Here is a 21888-nt window from a genome sequence, read left to right on the forward strand (position 1 = left end):
AAGAGGAAGCATGTTGTCATGGCAACAGGAAAAAATGTGTGTGTGTAATTTTTTGGGAGGGGATGGGGGGGTAAACTGATAAACCAAACAGCCTCTGGCTGGACGCAAGCCAATCAGCACCGAGCGTACACATGCACGCATATATCCACCAATCAGCAGCCGGTAGGAACAACAACGATCTTGGGTACGTTCGGAAATTCGTTGCAAGCGCGCTCTCAACTGCTCTCAGAGCGCAGCGAGAGCGTTACGTTGAATTTCTGAACGTACACGGAGCGTGTCGACCATTGGCAAGGCTACGTCAGCGCGTCCGCCATATTGAATGTGTCAGTTCTGCCCGTAAACATCTGTGACACGTTTCTTCGTCCCGTGTCGTTTTTGCAGTCCTGTGCCAACCGGGTTTAGTCAATCAACATCAAATGCAACGGGTGTGGGGCTGGATGGGGGTGCTTATTGATGGAGAGAGCCATCTAGTGGTCATGTGATGAACTCGCCGTCAGCTAAGGCCACATACGAGTGATATGAACGTGACGTGAAACAATGCAAATCCTTTGACGACAATCCCACATTCAACTCAAGACGAGTGCGTCACTCGCGCCAAAACAATCCAGCGTGCGAGTTGAATGTGCGTGAAAAGCGATTTGCTGACGACTGCACATCATGTGCGTGATGAGCACAGACACATACTCCAACCATGAAGTGTGAACATGTTAAGTCCTTAACATGTTCAATACTCACACGGAAATGTTTTTTTTTTTTTTTTTTTTTTTTAAATAAGGTAAAAGTCACACTGGAGTGCAATGACAAAAGCAGAACAAATGAACATTAGTCAGCCCCGCAGCCTGAGAGCGCTGGCGCCGACACTTCCGGGCGATGGAATTGGCCACAAGAACGTGCAACCTCGGGGGAAATATCATGCCGATGCTGAAATGCTGAATTAAATCCGACGGAAACGGGGAATGACTTGAATCGGCCGAGAAATGTTGAAGGCGGAGGGAATCATGTAAAATAGGTCATAACACCTTTTTTTGGTGCGTGCGTGGGAATTTTGGGAATGTTGAAAATCGATCCCAAGGTGAACCGAACGGGCCGAACATTTGGAATTTTAAATGAGAACGACGTGAACGTGTTTTCATGAATGTGTCATTGGGAACGAATAAGGGTGGTTTTTTTGTGTGCAAAAATATGGAATTGTGGGAAATTTATTTTGAATGAGATGAGAATCCTTGGAAGATGTTGAAGTTGGAGCGATACGAATCGAACGCAATGCGGCGATGCAGAAGAGCGTCGAAATGCGGGAACAATTCAAGGAGCGGAGCAACAAGCAATTGGCTTTCAGCATTCACACAAGAACAATTGAAATTCACAGAGGAGACCCTCCTCCACGCCGACCCGTTGAAAAGATGTTAAGAGACGCACTGAGTGATCGGTGATCAACTGAACGATTGAAACGAGACCCCGGTGGCACGAGAAGCGACCTGGATGACTTTTTACCTCTGGATGCCCTGGAAGGTGCTGCTGGCCATGTCCACGATGCTGCCCGTGGGCCGGGCCACCACACCCACCAGACCTTTGCCGATGCCTTTGAAGAAACCCGCCGTGCCCTCCTTCTTGGCCCCTACCGGGGAGCAGTAGCGGGTTAGCGGGAGTAAACGAGAGCCGAAGACATCGACGTTGAGAAAACCGAAGCGTCTACGCACCCTCCACCGGTTTGGTGACGATGCCGGTGACGCCGCTGACGACACCCTGCGCGCACACACACACACACACACACACACAGGTGTAAGGGTCAGGTAATAGTTCAAGATGGATCCAGCGGGCGCCATTTCCCACCTTGAGTAATCCTTTCCCGCCTTTGGCCAAGCTCTCCCCAAAGTCTTTGGGGGTTCTGTTCATCTCCTCTCTCCGTTTCTGTTGGTACTCTTTGTCCATAGTGATGGCCGCCAGGCCTTTGCCCACCGAGCCCGTGATCCTGGACACCACGCCCGCGGCGCCACCTGCGGGACGGGCGCCCAACCGTCGCCGCACAATACAGACGAGTCATACGCGGAAAAGGGCCTTTCCCAATGGAGCCCGGGCACCCGTTTGGCACGTTCAAAATCTCAGGGCACACCGGCAATGTTTGTATAGGACTGCCATGTTTGTAGTCTTGAGTCATGTTTGTATTCCAATGTTATATCAGCCGTGAAAAAGTCATAATTAATCAAATAATTCTCCACTTTAATGTTTAAGATCATCAAACAAATGCAAATATAAGACAAATATAACCCAAGTGAACTTCAAATGCTTTTTAAAAAAAACAAAAACAAAAAAAACTACTCAAAGTTTCCTAACCCTGTGAGAAAAAGTGATTGTTAAATCAGGAATTAATTGTGGCTAAATCCAAAGCTTTGGTTAATTTTCACTGATCACATCCAAGCCCGATTCCCTCCAGACCAGTTCAATCAAGAAATCACTTAAACAGAATCCGTCCCGACAAAAGATCGAAAACAGCTGCAACAAAATGACACGATCGAAAGAAATTCCAGGACAATCAAGAAATAAAGTAATTGACATCTATCAGTCTAGAAAGGGTGACAAAAGCCATTTCTAAAGCTTTAGGATTCCAGCGAACCATAGGGAGAGCCATTAACCTCAAACAGTAGGGAACCTTCCCAGGAGTGGCCGGCCTCCAAAGATTACCCCAAGAGAACAGCAATGACTCATCCAGGAGGCCATAAAGGAACTCAGGACAAAGAACTGCAGGCCCCCTTGCTTCAGATAAGGTCAGAGTTCATGACACAACAATATGGAAGAGACTACAAGGCAAAAATGGCACCCATGGCAGAGTTCCAAGGCCAAAACCACTGCTGACCCAAAAGATCATTAAGGCTCATCATACCTTTGAGAAAACAACAACAAGATTTGAATGATTCCCAAGACTTTTGGGAGAATATTATATGGCGTGACGAAACGAAAGTTGAGCTTTTTGGAAGGTGTGTGTCTCGCTACATCTGGCGTAAATGTAGCACAGCATTTTCAGAAAAACAACATCATACCGACAGTCAAACACGGTGGCGACAGTGTGATGGTCTTGGGCCGCTTTGTTCCTTCAGGACCTGGACAACTTGCTGTGATTGATGGAACCATGAATTCTGGTCTGTAACAGACAATCCTAAAGGAGAATGTTCTGCCATCAGTTTGCGACCTCGAGCTGAAGCGCGCTTGGGTTCTGCAGCAGGACGACGATCCAAAACACACAAAGCAGGTCAACATCTGAATGGCTTAAAAAACAAAAAGGTTTTGGAGTGGGCTAATCAAAGTCCAGACTTGAATCCGATTCAAATGCAGTACTACTGCAATACTTTTTCCACACAGGGCCAGGTAACCCGGAATTATTTTTGTTCCTCCAATAAGTGAAATCACCATTTAAAAACAGCATTTTAAGTTCACTTGGGTTGTATCTGTCTGACATTTACATTCGTTTGATCATCTTAAACATTAAAGTGGGGAAACTAAGAATTTGAGAAGGGGGTCGATACTTTTTGACGCCACTGCATTTGTAGTCCTGTGTCAAGATTGCGATGTTCTATTTTCTGCTCTCACCAACAGTATGACCCAGGAGGCTGCGCACGCCGATCACAAAACCTTCAGCAAACTCCTCGGGACCCTGGACCGCCCCCTGACGCGACAAAGACACGACAAAGTCACTCTGTCGGCCAAACGCGTACGTGCGCAAGTGCGTACCTGAAAAGGCTCGTAAAAGAAGGCCTCCACACCCTCGGAGAGACCTCGGATCAGTCCAAACGGGTTTCCCAGCACATCCAGACCGAGAACCAGGACATACAGCTGCTTCAAGAACTGCACGCGGCAACATGACGCACATGAGGCGACAGCGACCTCGGACGTGAGAGGAAGCGAAGCGGTTGTGAACCTGTTCGCTGTAGTGTCGCGCCGCCGCCCGCATCAGCTTCTCCCTGCGGTAAAACCGGTACGTGACCTCGAAGTAGGCCAGCCTGTCGGGAGCGGAGCACAGCGGCCGATCAGTGGCGCGGCGCGGCGCGCGGCCGCCGACGGCACGCGAAGAGGCGGCGTCTCACTTGAAGACGAGGTCGTCCACGTCGGTCAGCGTGGCGCCGATGCTCTTCAGGAGCAGGTTGAGCGACTGGACGGCGGCGTCGTCCTGGGCCGAGCCTTCGTCGCTGGAGCCCAGCGACAAACTCAGGTGCAGCTGGAGGCACGCACACGTTTACGGTCTGGATCGGACAACCTCGCCGCGCGCGTGCGTATGTGCTTGCGTACCTTGACGGGGGAGATGTGGAAGTGTTCAAAGAAGTTGAGTCCCGACGCGTCACTCAGGGAACTTTCCATCAGTTCGGCCTGCAGGAGCTCTACATCTTTCTGGATCAGATGACTCTAAAACACACGCGTACACACAGAACTACAGTGGGCTAACTTCACGGCACTTAATTAGGACACAGATGCAACGAGCGGCGGATAAGGAACGCACGTAAACGATAACGTCCATACGATAACATGCGTCGTATGGAGAGAGAAAAAAAAATTAAACAAATACAATTCAGCATTGCATGTCGCAATGCACAACCAAGTCACACGACGCGGTGGGCCAGTCGCGCTGTACCTTCTGTCCTTCGGCCTGACGGTCAGCGGCAGGCGTGAACAGAGCCAAGATGGCTGACAGGAAGCCTTGATCGATCTTCACTGCCATTTCCTGGACCAACGCCATGAAGTACCTGAACAACGCGCGTGCGTGCGCGAGACGTACGGAACGCATACACAGAACGTGATGTCATAGCACGTCACCATGACGACGCTCGCAGTAACGTAACGACTGCACACACATAGGACACGCGCGCAAACATACTCGTAATGCGCGCGCACACGATCACTCACTTGAACTGCGTGACGCTGCTGTGTTGGTTAAAGCGCGTGATAACAGACACGTCGATGAAGGGCTTGGGCTCTGTGAAAGCGGCGCGGGCGGTTAAAGGAACAGGAAGGGGTCATGACAACAACAGGAAGTGCCTCACTAACAGGAAGTGCTCTCGCACCTGAGTCCAGAGCGATGGACTTGGGAGGAGGAACCGGGTGGAACGCGATGGGGAAGATGGCGCCCGGAAGCTGGTTGTCCACCTGGATACGCACACACGTGGCAGACATGAGTATGTGTGTGTGTGTGTGTGTGTGTGTGTGTGTGTGCGCGCGCGCGCGCTTGAATGCGCCTGAGCGTGTTTGCACGTGGGCGCTTGAGTGCGCGTGTTTTTCACCTGCAGCCAATGCAGCCGTGCCCTCAGACTTCGCTGGTGCTGGGATCGTTTAAACTCCACCTGGATGCCTGACAGGAAGTTCCTCCGGATCGGGCAGGGAAACGGCCGCCGCATCATCATGACGGCGGCGCTCAGGTTCACCTGCCGACCGATGACATCAGAGGCTATGCTGTCATCTCATTGGCGGCGCGGCGGAAGGACGACAACGGAGCGCGTCGGCCGCTCACCTCCAGGTCGGCGTCCACCTTGGTCCACGTGCCCGCCGACTTGCCGCTCTGGTACGACTTCTCCAACAAGTTGATGTGCTTCTGACTGAACGGCTTCCAACGATTCCTCCTCCTCATCTCCCACACCACGCCGGAACTGAGCAAACACGCACGCACGCACACACACACCGACTCACCAAAAATCGAACTTCAAACATTAGGCAATCGGATGTTAGGGGAATAAACACGCTCCATCGCGGGGATTACGTTCCAGAACCCCCCCGGCGATAAGTGAAAATCTGCGATATAGAAATAGCTATAGAAATATGAATTAAAAAAAACAAAGAGGAAGAGTGACTGTTGCTTGCTTAAAACTGTAATTCACAATCTCTGGCGCCCCCTACTGCTGGAATTCAGCATTACAACAAAGCCATCCGTCGCGTCGATGCGGTGCACAGGTAGGCTGCGCCGAGTCGCAGCGTCCCCCGTCTCCGAACTGTTCGCGGGGCAATCGTTTCCCACTTGACAGCAGGACTGCGGAAGACATTTTCAACCTGCCGTCCTCCTCTAATTCCTCCTCGATCATGCTTTTTGTGTCACATCGCCAGAGGTAACGCGCACTCAAAACATCCACAAACAAACGTAGACGCGCACACAGACCTGGGAATGCCGACGTAGGCGACTTCTTGGCGGCTGCCGTTATCGACCAGGGAGAATCCGAGGTTCTGGAGCGAGACCTGGATTTCCTGTTGGAACTGTTCCAGTTCCTCTGCCTGGCGGGCTTTGGTCACCACGGCGACATCTTCGGCGAAGATCAGGACACGCTGACGGCCGTCCAGGAACGACACCCAGTGAACCTCGGACAGGCTGTCGTACGAAAACTGACCCAACTCGTCCTGAACGAGGACAACGTGGATACGTTTCACTGACACGTTTGCAGTCCTGCGTCATATTTGTAGTCCTGGGACATGTTCGTAGTTCTGTGACATACAGTATAGTGCCAAACGTTATCGCTCACCTGCCTTGACTATGAATTTAAGTGACATCCCATTCATAATGAAATTTTGCAGGAGCCCTGGCTCGGGAGGATGCACTGCCTCCCCACATACGATGAGAGGAGCGTGCTCAGTTTTCCTGGACCTCCTACAGTCCACTATGACCTCCTTGGTCTTGCTGGTGGTCTTCAGGTGGTTCGTGGAACACCGCTGCGTCAGGTTCTGGACCTCTTCTCTGTAGAGGGTCTCGCCGCTATCGGAAATGAGACCCACCACGGCGGTGTCATCCGCAAACTTCACAACCATGTTTGTGGGATGCGTGATTACCCCTTCCTCTTCCAACATGTCTGTGCGCCAGTGCACAAAGCAAGGTCCATAAAGAGACAGGCGAGAGAATCTAAGATTCTAGGATGACGGCGAGAGAATCTATATTTATGCTGTGGGCTTGGCCCCTTGGTTCCAGTGAAAGGAACTGAAGGCTTCAGCATACCAAGAGATTTTGGACAATTCCAAGCTCCCAACGTTATGCTTCCTCTTCCAACATGACATATGAGCACCAGTGCACAAAGCAAGGTCCACAAAGACACGGATGACAGAGTTTGGTGTGGATAAACTTGACTGGCCTGCACAGAGTCCTGACCTCAACTTGATAAAACACCTTTGGGATGAATTTGAGCGGAGACTGAGAGCCAGGCCTTCACGGCCAACATCGACGTGTGACCTCACAAATGCGCTTCTGGAAGAATGGGCAACCTCATCGAAAGCCTTCCCACAAGAGTTGAAGCTGTTCTAGCGGCAAAGGGGTTGACCAACTTCCTGAATGATGAAACCCTTTGGATTTAGAATGGGATCTCACTTCAAATCCTATGTGAGTCAAGGCAGGTAAGCCAATACTTTTGGCACTATCGTGTATTTGCATTCCGACAGTTCATGTTTATAGTCCTGTGTCATATTTCTAGTCCTAAAATGATAAGATAGATATCAGGGTAGACCACGAGTCCTAAAGAAGATGGTAGACCTTGAGAAGGTCGGTCTCTCCGGAATGTTCCATGCAGCTCCAGCTGAGCGTCCGAACCCCGGTGGGCTCGTCCCAGGTGAAGCGTCGAGCCTCGCCGGGCTTCAGCTGGTGGACGGTGGAACAACCGCTGAGAAACAAACAAGAAAAACCAGCAGGGGTCAGCAGTCCATCTAAGCCCGGAAAGCTGAACCATCAAATAACTGACAGAAAAGTCAAAGTCTCTGAAAGTGGAAAGAAAAAGCCATCGGCATATATTAGGGCTGAGCCATTATGGAAAAAGCAATCACGATTATTATTTTGATTGCTGTTGAAATCACGATGAACCTGCTTATTCCTTTCAAAACTAACAAAACTCAACTTTAAATATACATTTCAAAAACAACCAGAAAATAAATAATAAACCGCTGCAAAAGATTCACGTCGGACTCTGTAGAGGCCCGAAAAAGTCTAGTATCGGATCTGATACATTTGGCGTTTTGCATGGAAATTGAGCGCGCGGACCTCTGCTTGAAGCTGACGTCCACCCAGGGCGTGTGGTTGATCAGGAGGGCGGGGGCCGCGCCCTCGTAGTAGTCGGCGAAGCTGACGACGCTCGAGTGGTCCGAGACGTTGACGTCCACCACGATCCCGCCGCACTGCGCACGCACCGACGTCCGCCCATCAGAAAAGTCACCTGACCGCGTGCCGCCGCCCGATCGGCCCCGGGGAGACCCGGCCTACCGTGTCCAGGCTGAGCAGGGTGCCGTTGTCCTGGCGGTTGAAGAAGAAAAACTCGGACGCCCGCTCGGCGCCCACTGCACGCACGCACAATTTTCCGGAACTGCTCTCGGGCCACAGAGGAAGACACTGGAACATCGGAGCGACGATCAGTACAACCGTCCACGCCGCAACAGCGCCGACACAATCAGTGTACAGCCGTGCTCAAAAAATATTGCCACCCCAGCATGACTGTATTTTTCGATGACATACATTTGTCAAAAGAATTCCTTCTCTCACTATTCTGGCATTTAGCAAGTGGAAATAATTCTGCTAATCCTAATTGACCCAAAACAGGAAAAGTTTAGCCTGATTTCATGTCAGTCCAGTAAATAAAAGCACGATGGCGAAAAATATTCTTGAGCACGACCGTAACATTCAGTGCAACCTGACAGCACAATCGTGCACAAAACAATGTGACAAAGCAACAATAAACACAATCAATCAATTAATACAACGATCAACTTTCAAAGAATGTCAACACAACGCTCAACTCGGAAAGGCAAATCAACATGAGCAGTGATCAGACCGCAAAAGGCGGCGCTTACCTCAGTGGAGGAGATGTAGTGCCACCTGGTGGCGGCGCTGGTCGGTTCGCCGACCTCCAGCTCATAGGACGATTTGTTGACCAGCGTGTAGAAAGGACTCATGGTGACCATCTTGGTCAGGTTGAAGCTGCTCATCCGGATGCTCACGCCCACCTCACACAAACACAATCGCGAGCGACGTCACCTCACGCGTACGTCGCCGACAGGAAGGGGCGGGATCTTACCAGGAAGTCCGCGTTGCTGTTGCCGGGGCAACGCACGCAGCCGTAACTTCCCACCGTGTCCAGGGAGAAGCCGTCCGACCAGGAGCTGGTGGACACGCACAGCTGAAGCTGGGAGGAGTGCAAGTACGACAGGTTGCAACTTTCCCTTGCTTTAATTCCGATGACTTCCGAGAAAGCCGCAAGCGAGCGGTTAACTGTTGGCGTGCGTTGCAACTCGTTCTTCCTTTATTCGTTGTTGATCACACCGTGCGAAACGTGACCATTTCCAATCAAATTAGAACGGAGCAGCTTTTGGCGTCGGACCTCGTTCTTGCCGTAATTCTTACGATTTTCTATCGAGTTACAACGAGGCGGGTTGCGGTCTCTGACCTTGTTCTTGCTGAGGATGTTCTTCCTCCGAAACGAGAAGAGGACGATGTCTCTGACGTCCGAAGGATGTTTGACGCTGACGTCTTCGGTCCGGTACCGCAGGACCCGGCGGGTCTTGTTGATGATCCAGAAGGGACTGAAAACGGAGAGCAGAAGTCGCCCCGGCGGCGGTGACACGTGGACGCTCAGGTCCAAAGTCAGGGTGGCGTCAGAGTCGCACGTCAGGCACACGGCCAGGAATTCGGGCATCTTCCGGTCCACGCGCAGGTGCCCGTGCCAGTCGCGGCCCTGGTATCGCAGCACAACCAGAGACACGATCTCGCCGGAAACGCTAGCGTTCACGAGGTCAGACGTGCTCCCCTCCGCCAGCTCGTAAGAATCCGCACAATTCTGCCCAGGGAAACATATCGGGTCACTTAACCGCTTTGTCAATTAAACACGCGCTTACTTTCATTCTTAATATTTTCCAATAACGTTAAATGAACAAGTTAACAGCTGCTGACCTTGGTCTTGCTTTAATTCTTATATTCCAGTCAAGTTTGAATGGAATGGAGGTAATGTGCTTTCATTCTTATTACATTTGTGACTGTGTGGATGGAAAATGTTGAAGCTGGTGACAGTACATACTTGAAAGAAAATGACAACAAATGTAACAGGGAAGATGATAATTTAAGAAAAAATAAATGCGAAAACCCCCCCAAAACAAAAAGAAAAAAAAACAAGTTTAAATTTGGAACAAATTTGTAATGGAAAGATAGGAAGGTGATAAATGAATGAAGTAACCTTGTTTTTGGCTTTAACCCGTTCCTTGCTTTAATTCGTTACTTAACTCATTCACTGCCATTGACGGCTTTTGAAGTTCACAATCCATGTTAACTGGGAGGGCTGCAGTGAATGAGTTCATATTTTCAATTAAGTTTAAACGAGGCATTAAATTGCGGCAGCGTCACCTTGTTCTCATTTGATTTATTTCCAATACGGTCAGAAAGGAGCCTGAAATGTATGCCGCGCGTCTGACCTCATTCTCGCTTTATTTCTTACGACGTCTCTGAAGTTGTAGGCGGGTCTTCGGTTACCTCCATCATGTATCTGAGCGTGTACGGCAGCAGGTTCCTGAGCGTGGCCACGGGGCGCAGGTGGAGGACGTAGGCCGGGTCCCAGTCGTCCTCCCCGCGACTGGCGATGTGGTTGAGGGCGTCGGGCGCGGCGAGCGTGCTGACCATCAGAGGAAGTACGCCGCCGCCTCCTCCGTCCAGCGGGGGGCACTGCAGCTGCGAGCGCACCTCCGAGCTGCGGTGCACTTCCTCCTTCCAGGACACGCACGTGGACGACGGACCGTACTCGGACGACAGACCGGAAGCCGGACGAACGTACAGTTGGCGCCTGCGCCGCAAAAATATGGATGGGGAACACTTTACAGCTCATCTTTGATTTTTGAAAGAGACAGATCAAACAGGTGTATTGTCTACATGAAATGTATTTTAGAAGTATTTTCAAAATATCATGACTAATGAATTTCACCAAATATTTAATAAATACATTTTAAAATGAAAAATAAAAAAAATAGTTCATTGTATTACTTGTATGCTCATTGTACTATTTATAATTCATGTTGTTACAATGAACCAATTTAATGTAATGAATGAACCAATTTAAATAGTAGATTTGAAGCTCCTTTTCTCCCCAATCATGGCCCCCACCTGTTCCCAACGAGCCTGTTCACCTGTGGGATGTACCAAACATCCACTTGGTGTTTGATGAGCCTTCCTCAACCACATGGGCTACATCTTCCTTGGAGTGTATTCAATTCAATATAGGGTGAACATGATTTGCAAATCATTTGTTTTGATTTATGTTTAACACAACGTCCCAACTTCATCGGAATGGGGTTTGTATGATTATGACAATAATTCACATTTCTAGTCATATGCAGCATGAGGACGCCACCTGTACGCATCCAGCGGGATGTGGAATTCCTTCTCGGGGTGGGCGAGCCCGACCGGCTGCAGGCTGCGGGCCGAGGGGCAGAACTGGAGGACGCTGAACGGCACAGAAAAGTGGTTCCGGATCTGGATGCAAAGAAAAACAGCGGATGCGGTAACCGTGACGACGCAGAGGAGCCGGACGACGCACCTGCAGGGGCGAGCGGACGGTGACGAGCTTGTTGCCGTCGGCGGCGTCGATCTGGACCACGACCGACACGGCCTCCTGGAGCGAGGGCCCGCGGACGTTGTACAGCCGCCGGCCCGGCTTGTCCACTGGGATGTTGGCTATCTCGCTGTAGCCCGACGGCACTGCGGGATAAAACACATCACAAAATGATTCCAATTCGCCCAAAATGGCCGACTTCCTGTTCAATTCGGGCCATGGGTTGTTGAGACTTTTTTGTGCATCCTGCTATGATGGACTTGGTGATACCTGAAACTGGTGTCTGGGGCTGTTTTTTTTTTATTTTTTTTATTACTAACTTTCTAACAGAACAGAAGATCTCAAATTCACCTGAAATGGCCGCTTGAAATCAAAATGGCCAACTTCCTGTTCAATTCGGGGCACTGGACCTTGACATTTTTTCCTGCATCCAGTTTTGATGGGCATGTCCACCAAATTTCATGTTGATCAGTGAAACGGGTGTCAGGATGATTTTCTTCTGAATTTCTAACAAAGTGCAAGCTCTCAAATTTGCATGAAATGGCTGCTTCAAACCAAAACGCCTGACTCCCTGTTCAATTAGAGGCATGTGTTCTTGAGACTTTTTCATGCCACCAAATTTCGTGTTGATCGGTGTAACGTGTCCGGCGCTGACTTTTTAACAATGTACGAGACCCGGAATTCGCAACGCCTCCAAATGCCGACCTAAAAACAATCATAAGAAGAAGAAGAAATATTCTGACCGATGGTGAGGTGGAACAAGCAGCTCTCCTGGCGCTGCAGAGCCGACAGTTTCCCCCGAGAGGAGGGTTCGAACACGGAATGTTCCAGGTCCATGCTGCGCTGGGGCAGCAGCTCGTGCAGTTTCCCGTGCTGCGGTACGCCCGCCGGCTTCAAGTTGGCGCTGTGCTGCACTATGAGCGGGATCCCCAGAGCGTTGAGGATGGTGAACGGAGCTTTCTCCTTCATGGACGGGCCGAAGGTGGACGCCGAGCCCTCGGAGAACGCCTGAACGCAACACGGGAATTAGGATTATTATTAGCGTCATCGTTTAGACTCACACTACCAAAACTGACATCGAGTGGAACTTCGGATTACGAACCTAATTTGTTAGCGCCTCTGTTTTTCAAAACAGTCAAGGAGATAAAAGATAAAGGTCAAATTAGTAACCACATGAACACAGCTGCCATAAACTACTACTAAAAACCAGGCAAAGAGCCTCCTCTCCCGGCTAATTCTCACTGATTAAAGGAGATAGCGAGATTCTCTCGAAAGCCCTTGCAGCAAGACTTGGAAAAAGAACTCCCGTGGATAATGCACTAAAGCCAGGTCGAAGTTTGAAATGTAATAAGCATGTCACAGCGTAAAAAGCAATCAGAGAAAGCTTTCGATAAAGTTAACTGGGCTTTTCCTGTTTGCAGTACTTCCCAAATTTGGCTCTGGAGACTCATTGATACGTTGGATGGCAACTTTATAATTACAACTCGCCATAAGCGACAGTCACCACCAACGGGATCACATCACAAAGTTTTACTCGACAAAGACAACGGTGGCCACTTCACGGCTTGGTGGAAAAGTCAGAATCTCAATTAGCTCCCACTATGCTCTCCCCAATGTGATTCCACAACATTTTGAAGGACATTTCATCATTTCCATGCCGTCATTTGCAGCGCGCCACCAACTGAGCCAGTGCGGGAAATGAATAGCGCATTCACTAAATGGAAAAACACAGCAAAATGTTAGAGGAGCTCAATGGCTTAATCAGCATTGTGTCATCTCCTCTAATAGCGGTTTGGGAGAAAATGACTGAACCAAAAAGTTGGGGATTAAAGCTTTAAGATTTCTTTGTTAGTGTTCATTTGTGTATTATTATTAACATCGATTGGTAGAAGACAGCTTTGTGATTAATCAATTGACAGCCCTAGATAAGAAATAATAACATGAAATAAAAATAGGCTGTCACATGACGCGCCCTGAACATTTCCGCCTGCACTCTCAAGTACGCAATCCGAGAACCGGCCCTGGTCTCCTGGCTGAGAACCGATTGGACTTTGCCCGGCTGGCCACGGGCGCGGTTTTGGACCTTGGCGAGGCTGCCCAAGACATCGAGGCCGCAGCGTGACACGGTGATGTTCAGGGCGTCGCTGGAGCAGATGTTGACGGCCGTGCGCGCTTCTGGCACGATCACAAAGTCGTCTCCGTGGACCGGACTCTTGTCCTGCACTGGGTTGTTCTTCATCTGCACGCAGCACAAAATCAAAGAAGGCATCGTGTTCATATTCCAAGCCAAAACATCTGTGGCCGCTCTTTCAATCATCGCGCCCATCAACTATTGCCAGCACAATGGGGGCGAAGTTCACAATCACACACAAACAAATTGTTGAATTATTTAACGATATTATAATTCATTTATAATGACTTTATTATTTTAAGTCCCCCAAAACATAAATCATCTGTGATGATATGGGGCTGTGTTAGTGCCCATGGCATGGGTAACTTACACATCTGTGAAGGCACCATTAATGCTGGACGGTACATACAGGTTCTGGAGAAACATATGCTGCCATCCAAGCCGCCCCTGCTTATTTCAGCAAGACAATGCCAAACCACATTCTGCACGTGTTGAAACAGCATGGCTTCGTAGTAAAAGAGTGCGGGTACAAGACTGGCCTGACCTGTCTCCCATTGAAAACGTGTGGCGCATTAGGAAGCGTAAAATACGACAACGGAGACCTCGGACTGCTGAAGCGCTGAAGCTGTACATCGAGCAAATATGGGAAAGAATTCCACCTACAAAACTTCAACAATTAGTGTCCTCAGTTCCCAAACGTTTATTGAAAGTTGTTAAAAGAAAAGGTGATGTAACACAGTGGTAAACATGACCCTGTCCCAGCTTTTTTGGAACATGTTGCAGCATAAAATTCTAAATTGTGATTATTTGCTAAAAACAATCACCTTTAACCGTTTGAACATGAAATATCTTGTCTTTGTAGTGTATTCAATTAAATATCGGTTGAACATGATTCGCAAATCATTGTATTCTGTTTTTATTTATGTTTAACACAACGTTCCAACTTCATTGGAATTGGGGTTGGACCGCCACTAATAGATTTTGCCGCCATCTGTCTGTCCTCGCCGTCGGGTCATTACACGCCAGTCAGCAGGTGGCGTGATGCATCGCCCCTGCCAAGACCCGTGACAAAGGGCAGCCTTGGAGTCCAACCCTCACCGGAAACGAATCTGATTTACTGCCGGCAATGCGGACCAAACTCTGACTCCAGTCGTACAGGGACCGAACAGCCCGTATCAGGGGGTTCGGTATCCCATACTCCCGAAGCACCCCCCAGAGGACTCCACGAGGGACACGGTCGAACCCCTTCTCCAAGTCCACAAAACACATGTAGAATGGTTGGGCGAACTCCCATGCAGCCTCGAGGACCCTGCCGAGGGTGAAGAGCTGGTCCACTGTTCCACGCCCAGGACAAAAACCACACTGCTCCTCCTGGATCTGAGATTTGACTTCCCGACAGACCCTCCTCTCCAGCACCTCTGAATAGACCTTATCAGGGAGGCTGAGGAGTGTGATCACCCAGTAGTTGGAACACACCCTCCGGTCCCCATTCTTAAAAAGGGGGACCACCACCCCAGTCTGCCAATCCAAAGGCACTGTCCCCGAAGGCCACGCGATGTTGTAGAGGTGGGTCAATCAGGACAGCCCCACAACATCCAGAGCCTTTAGGAATCTCATCCACCCGCGGGGCCTTCCCACCGAGGAGCTTTTTAACCATCACGGTGTCCTTAAGCCCAGAGATGGGAGAGCCCGCCTCAGAGACCCCAGACTCTGGTTCCTCATGAGAAGGCGCGTCGGTGGCATTGAGGAGGTCTTCGAAGTATCTTCCCCACCGACTCACAACGTCCCAAGTCAAGGTCAGCAGTGCCCCATCCCCACTATACACAGTGTTGATGGCGCACTGCTTCCCCCTCCTGAGACCCCGGTTGGTGGACCAGAATTTCCTCGAAGCCGTCCGGAAGTCGTTCTCCATGGCCTCACCTAACTCCTCCCATACCAGAGTTTTTACTTCAGCAAACCCATTATCTACCTCAGGAGTCCAACAGGCCAAAAAGGCCCGATAGGACTTCTTCTTCAGCTTGACGACATCCCTCAGCGCTGGTGTCCACCAACGGGTGCGGGGATTGCCGCCACGACAGGCGCCGACTACCTTACGACCACAGCTCCGGTCGGCCGCCTCAGCAATAGAGGCGCGGAACATGGTCCACTCGGACTAAGGGTACCTAGGGTGTCCTGGTGCCAAGTGAACACGTGGACACCCTTATGCTTGAACACGGTGTCCGTTATGGACAATCCGTGGTGAGCACAGAAGTCCAATAACAGAACACCAATCGTGTTCTGATCGGGGGGGCCGTTCCTCGCAATCACGCCCTTCCGCGTCTCACTGTCATTGCCCACGTGAGCATTGAAGTCCCCTGAAGTTTGGTGCATAGGCACAAACAACAGTCAGGACCCGTCCCCACACCCGAAGGCAGAGGGAGGCTACCCTCTCGTCCCCCGGGGTGAACCCCAACGTACGGGTGCCGAGTTGGGGTGCAATAAGTATACCCACATCTGCTCGGCGCCTCTCACCGTAGGCAACTCCAAAGTGGAAGAGAGTCCAGCCCCTCTCGAGAGGACCGGTACCAGAGCCCGAGCTGTGTGTGGAGGCGAGCCCGACTTTATCGAGTCGGAACTTCTCGACCTCACACACCAACTCTGACTCCTTCCCTGCCGTGGGTTCCCTTCACCTGACATTCCACGTCCCTAAAGTCAGCTTCTGTAGCCGGGGATCGGATAACCGCCCCTCCCACACGCGGTGGGCCCATGGGAAGGGGGACCCACGTTACCCTTTCGGGCTGTCGGGCCCCATGGGTCCAGGCCCGGCCAGCAGGCGCTCGCCTTCGAGCCCCACCTCCAGGCCTGGCTCCAGAGGTGGGCCCCAGTGACCCGGGTCCGGGCAAGGGAAAAAAAAAATAATTGGATAATGAGTTATTATAATAACAATATCCATCCATCCATTTACTGAGCCGCTTCTCCTCACAAGGGTCGTGGGCGTGCTGGAGCCTATCCCAGCTATGATCGGGCCAGATGTGAGGTACATCCTGAACTGGTTGCCAGCCAATCGCAGGGCACATACAAACAAGCAACCATTCGCACTCACATTCCCACCTACGGGCAATTTAGAGTCTTCAATTATTACAATATAATAATTACGATGAAGAATTTGAAAAGTGAGAACGTGTCTACCTCCAGGTGGAGGTTCCACCTGCGTACGCCGCCGTCCACGCGCTCGATCAGCGGCTCCCACACGGCGTGGATCTCGTTGAAGTAGTTCACCTGCGGCACAATGGAACGGCGCTTGCCCATTGAGTTCAAGCATCAAATCACCACACACCTTTAGCCATGACCATATTAATTAATTGGCTTTATTATATATATTTCTGTTTGAATATATTATTTTGTTCCTAATTTATTTTCTGGTTGTTCTTTGAAGTTATATTTAAATTAGATTTGTGGTATTTGAATAAATAGCAAGTTTTGAAATAAATGAATAATCGTGTTTATTAGTCATGATTTCAATATCAATCAAAATAATTGTGAGAATTATTTTTTCTACAATGGCCCAGCCCTCATGGAGCGACCCCTCGCACCTTCACACAGCTGCAAAGCGAACTCAAACAAACATGCCAGATCGTATATCCAATAGCATTTCACCGTAAATAAATTGAAAACTGTACAGCTAATCCATATGATCGGCAGATCTCACTCATGGATGATCGGTATCAGAATGGGCAGCATAAAACCCTGATCAGAGCATGCCTAATAGACACGGTAATATATATACTGTACATGTACAGTAGACACTATATTGCCAAAAGCATTTGTTCACCTGCCTTGACTCACATATGAATTTCAGTGACATCCCATTCCTAATCCTCTTTTCAATTCTTTGCGGGCCCTGCTATAAGCCAGGCTGTCCCCTGATCTGTCCCCTGCATCTCTGGCTTTTAGCAAGGGCCTCATTGTGCTGTCCACCCAAGGCTGACAGCGTCGGTGCAACCTTTTCAACTCTTGTGGGAAAGCTGTCCTTGAGGTTTAGGAGTGCGTTTATGAGAATTTTTGCCCATTCGTGAGGTCACTTATGTCGGACGAGAAGGCCTGGCTCTCAGTCTCCGCTCTAATTCATCTCAAAGGTCTTCTATCGGGTTGGAGTCAGGTCTCTGTGCAGGCCAGTCAAGTTCATCCACACCAAACTCTCTCACCCATGTCTTTATGGCCCTTGCTTTGTGCACTGGTGCACAGACATGTTGGAAGAGGAAGGGGCCATCTCCAAAGTGTTCCCACAAAGTTGGGAGCATGGAATTGTCCAAAACTTCTTGGTATGCTGGAACCTCCAGCTCCTGAAAAACAAGCCCACAACTGCATAATCCCCCCTGCAGCAAACTTACCACTTGGCGCAATGCAGTCAGAGAAGTAGCGTTCTCCTGGCAACCGGCAAACTCAGACTCATCCATCCGACTGCCCGGTGGAGAAACGTAATTCGTCATTCCAGAGAACGTGTCTCCTCTGCTCTAGAATCCGGCGGGGGCGTGCTTTACAGCTGCTCCACCGTGGAAACCCGTTCCGTGAAGCCCCCCTGCGCTCTGTTCTTGAGCTCATCTGAAGGCCACATGAGGTTGGGAGGCCTGTAGCGATTGACTCGGCAGAAAGTCGGCGACCTCTTCACACCGTGCGCCTCAGCGTCCGCTGACCGCGCTCCGTCAGTTCACGTGGCCTGCCGCTTCGCAGCCGAGTCGCTGTCATTCCCAAACGCTTCCGCGGTCGAACATTTGGGAGCGAGGAAATTTCCCCACTGAACTTGTTGCACGGGCGGCATCCGATCACAGTTCCATGCTGGAATTCACCGAGCTCCTGAGAGCGAGCCATTCTTTCAGAAACATTTGTAAAAACAGTCTACATCTGTGGCCGTAGACGTGATTGGAACACCTGATTCCCATTAATTGGTTGGGGGAGCCAATACTTATGGCAATATAGTGTGTGCGGATATAATGTATACATATATAATTAATTAGAGACTTTGTAATTAATTAATCTCACATGATCCCAAAATTTGAATGGATTTTAGTGGACGACTGAATCAAATAATTGACACAGACAGAACTATTGTTAACTCTGGATAATGTATTTAACTGCATTTCAATACAAAACAGTCGAAAAACAAATAGAAAATATCCCTGGCCAAAATTTGCACCACTAAACCTTTAAGAAATAAACGCGTCACCTCCAGAGTCATGTTGGTTTTGAGCTGCAGGAGCGAGGACCAGTTCTTTGCCGACCCGCTCAAGGAGGACTCGGCCAACAGCAGGGGCACCGTACGGTGACCCACACCGGACTCCAGGGTCACCTGTATAACCTGCGAACCCAAGACCTCATTAAAACCTCATCAGACTCGGATGTAAATTTGGTTTCCAGGAGGTCTTACTTTGACTTGGGCGCCAAAGTGCTGGCCTACGTTCAGGTCCTCCTGGCCCATGAAGTTCTCAGTGACCTCGCTGGCCTGGTCCACCCCCAGGAACCAGTAGTTACAGGCGTAGACCTCCTTGGTGATCCACAGGTCTCTGAGGTCCTCTCGCCGGTCTTCAGTCTTGTCGCCGTACCGCTGCCTGGCAGTCATGGCTGCCATTATGGTGCTGACCGTGTTGAGGATGAACGGAGAAATCTGAACGAAGGACGACAACAACATGGCGACTAGACCTCTGGACTCAACATAGCAGAACACAGAACACTAAACTTTGCAACTCAAAGTTGAAAAAACTTTGAAACCCCAACCAGGTGCAAAACCCTAATTTCAAACCGTATTCCTATTTTGAAACCCTAATTTGAAAACCCAACCCTACTTTCAATTCTAATTTCAAACCCTAAATCAGGGTTTTCAAATTTTCTAATGCTAAATTATGGCCTTAGCCCTCATTTAAAACCCTAATACAGCAATTAACTAAAAAGTATCAAATGATTTATTCTGGCTAATTTGTCTTTATAAAAAGTAACCCTAAATACAACAGCTGCTCCTATTCAACGAATGAGTTCATACATTTTACTGGAATAACTTCAACTCATGAGGGAAGAGATTCAGTAAAGTACAACCGAACTCAGTTTTGCTCCCGCTGCCTTTTTAAAAACATTATTTTAGTGTGCATGCATGCTAGCGTATCTTTTAAGCTAGTGTATGTTGTACCATGTCTGCGCCTTTTAATCCGGTGCGCTTTATGGTCGTGAAAATACGGTAAATGGAAACCGCTTGTATGTTGAATGTATCATTTCACAGCAATAAATGCAGCATTTATCATCATTCATCATCATCAAGGCTGACTAAAGTGAATGTCAAGAACTAAATTGTCTCATAAGACTCAAAATGACAACGTTACGCTACACTGTGTGTTCATGCTTCTACTTTTCTCTTAAGCAGCTGCAAATAATTGAACAAAACAACTTTGTGTATTAATATTGGCGATTAACAACCCTCGCCATAATTTGAAACCTTAACCCTGGCTTCAACCCAAAGTATGTAAGCCTATCTTAAAAGCCTTACCCAGGCTTAAAACCCACATTTCAAACCCGAACCCTGACTTGAAACCCTAAGCCTTGTTTCACGCCTTAATTTGAAAACCATAACCCACATTTGAAACCCTCCCCCTGCACAATATTTGACACCCTACCCCTGACGTTGTACCTTGACAATGACCTCCTCCACCGTGACGGATCCGCTCAGTGGTTGGCTGGGACCTTTTTTGGTTTCCACGACAACAGAGCAGGGTCTCAAAACTGTGGTAATGGTCTTGTCCTCCTTGTTGTGAATGAAGGGGCAGGCCAGGACTTTGAGGGCCCTAAGTTGGGCCTTCAGGGTCTGGGTTCCATCCTCCTCCTCCAGGCTCAAATCACACTGGAAGGACACCACCAGGGACGGGGCGTCCGCCCTCATCAGGCTGGCCACGAACACCACCTCCGGGTCCACTACCACCGCATGCACGCTCGTTCTCGACAGCCACGCTAAAAACACAAAAAACAGTTTGGCAGGTAGCTCGGAATATTATCAGTGAGTGTGTCGTTATTTTCCTTGTGTGTAGAGTTTCCCACCTGTCTTGGTCTCGGTCCTCTGTTCTGCCGTTTGTCTTAAGACCAGCCTGTCACGTGGCACTCCGCCAGTGTTTTGGGGAGGCCGCTGCGGTAAAGCCTGCAAGAAGAAATCAGCCACGGCCACCAAGAACTCCACGCTGGCGCACACATACAGTTTCTGCAGGACGGCCACTATCGAGCGGTCGCCGCCGCTCTGCCGGTAGGCCAGGTCGATCATCACCTCGGAGCTCTCAGAGTCTCGACGGCTCACCATCCTGAGGATCAAGACCAGAACCACACAGACCACCTGAAACTGACTCAACTCCCCATGAACATGAAATGATTGCTTGTCTATTGTATACAAATCCTAATCCACACATATTGGCTACAGATCCTTGATCCCTTGAAATGTCTATTGTATAGGGATCCTGTTCCCCGGAAACTGATTCTCCTTTTCCTGAAACTGATCCTACTCACCCTGAAAATGACACTCCTTTAACCTGAAACTTATCTTTGTCCCTGAGATACTAACCCTCTTTTCACTGAAAATAACCCTACTCCCACTTAAATGGATCCTACTCCAGAGCCTCTGAAACTGATCCTTCAAAACCAGCGGGAACCAGAACCACGTTCTCCACCTCAACCACTTGGACCACCTAAAGCTGAACCTCCTTTTCCTGAAGGTGATTCAACACCCCATGAAACGTATCCTCGTTTTTTTAGATATGGCTCCAATGCCCTTCAAACGTTGATGCTCTATTCGCTGAAACTGAGCCAACTTGAATTGCTTGGTTTTTGCCGTAGCGACTTGGTTGAAACTCAAAACCTGCGACTTATTGAGTATTTGCAGATGTGTAACTCACTTATTTCATTAATGACTTACTGAACAAACGTGTGACTGGCTTCCACTTGTAGGGGGTACTTACCGCGAGGTGACCCTGTCCACTCCCGACCTCTGGTCATCCAGAGTGCAGTTGGTCAAGATGGTGCCTAACTCCATGCTACCGTTGTTCCAGACCTTCCCAGATGCCTTCAGGAGGTGGAGTGCAAACTCGCCTAGACAGAGCCTCTCCTGGTTCTTCTGGTCAGAAGACTGCCGAACACAATCAGATTGAACCAGAAATATATAGACCAACTCAACCACTTGAACCAGCTGACACTGATCCTTCTCTTGAAACGGATCCTACACGCATC

General features: G+C 49.5%; 1 protein-coding gene across 8 annotated transcripts in view; it reads right to left on the reverse strand.

Annotated features, from left to right (window-relative positions):
• vps13c (vacuolar protein sorting 13 homolog C) overlaps positions 1 to 21888 on the reverse strand; it is a 70635-nt gene that overhangs the window by 3521 nt on the left and 45226 nt on the right. For 6 of the 8 annotated variants that reach the window (XM_061704642.1, XM_061704626.1, XM_061704634.1 and 3 more), the window contains 31 exons: positions 21621 to 21787; positions 20716 to 20969; positions 20312 to 20628; positions 19064 to 19300; positions 18863 to 18994; positions 16828 to 16917; positions 13612 to 13767; positions 12272 to 12536; positions 11514 to 11674; positions 11328 to 11449; positions 10457 to 10763; positions 9381 to 9770; positions 9012 to 9119; positions 8788 to 8940; positions 8204 to 8329; positions 7985 to 8118; positions 7484 to 7610; positions 6131 to 6366; positions 5492 to 5627; positions 5265 to 5405; positions 5049 to 5130; positions 4891 to 4960; positions 4619 to 4730; positions 4279 to 4392; positions 4077 to 4207; positions 3911 to 3992; positions 3724 to 3837; positions 3583 to 3658; positions 1831 to 1994; positions 1698 to 1743; positions 1492 to 1615 (listed from right to left, as the gene is read on the reverse strand). In XM_061704642.1, coding sequence (XP_061560626.1) covers positions 1492 to 1615; positions 1698 to 1743; positions 1831 to 1994; positions 3583 to 3658; positions 3724 to 3837; positions 3911 to 3992; positions 4077 to 4207; positions 4279 to 4392; positions 4619 to 4730; positions 4891 to 4960; positions 5049 to 5130; positions 5265 to 5405; positions 5492 to 5627; positions 6131 to 6366; positions 7484 to 7610; positions 7985 to 8118; positions 8204 to 8329; positions 8788 to 8940; positions 9012 to 9119; positions 9381 to 9770; positions 10457 to 10763; positions 11328 to 11449; positions 11514 to 11674; positions 12272 to 12536; positions 13612 to 13767; positions 16828 to 16917; positions 18863 to 18994; positions 19064 to 19300; positions 20312 to 20628; positions 20716 to 20969; positions 21621 to 21787 — 4874 coding nt within the window. Of the gene's footprint in view, positions 1 to 42; positions 788 to 1491; positions 1616 to 1697; positions 1744 to 1830; positions 1995 to 3582; positions 3659 to 3723; positions 3838 to 3910; positions 3993 to 4076; positions 4208 to 4278; positions 4442 to 4618; positions 4731 to 4890; positions 4961 to 5048; positions 5131 to 5264; positions 5406 to 5491; positions 5628 to 6130; positions 6367 to 7483; positions 7611 to 7984; positions 8119 to 8203; positions 8330 to 8787; positions 8941 to 9011; positions 9120 to 9380; positions 9771 to 10456; positions 10764 to 11327; positions 11450 to 11513; positions 11675 to 12271; positions 12537 to 13611; positions 13768 to 16827; positions 16918 to 18862; positions 18995 to 19063; positions 19301 to 20311; positions 20629 to 20715; positions 20970 to 21620; positions 21788 to 21888 lie in introns of those variants that run through there. The other 2 variants (XM_061704650.1, XM_061704677.1) reach the window with 2 other exon arrangements.

The sequence above is a fragment of the Phycodurus eques genome, chromosome 2 (assembly GCF_024500275.1).
Source record: "Phycodurus eques isolate BA_2022a chromosome 2, UOR_Pequ_1.1, whole genome shotgun sequence".
Classification (NCBI taxonomy): Eukaryota; Metazoa; Chordata; class Actinopteri; order Syngnathiformes; family Syngnathidae; genus Phycodurus; species Phycodurus eques.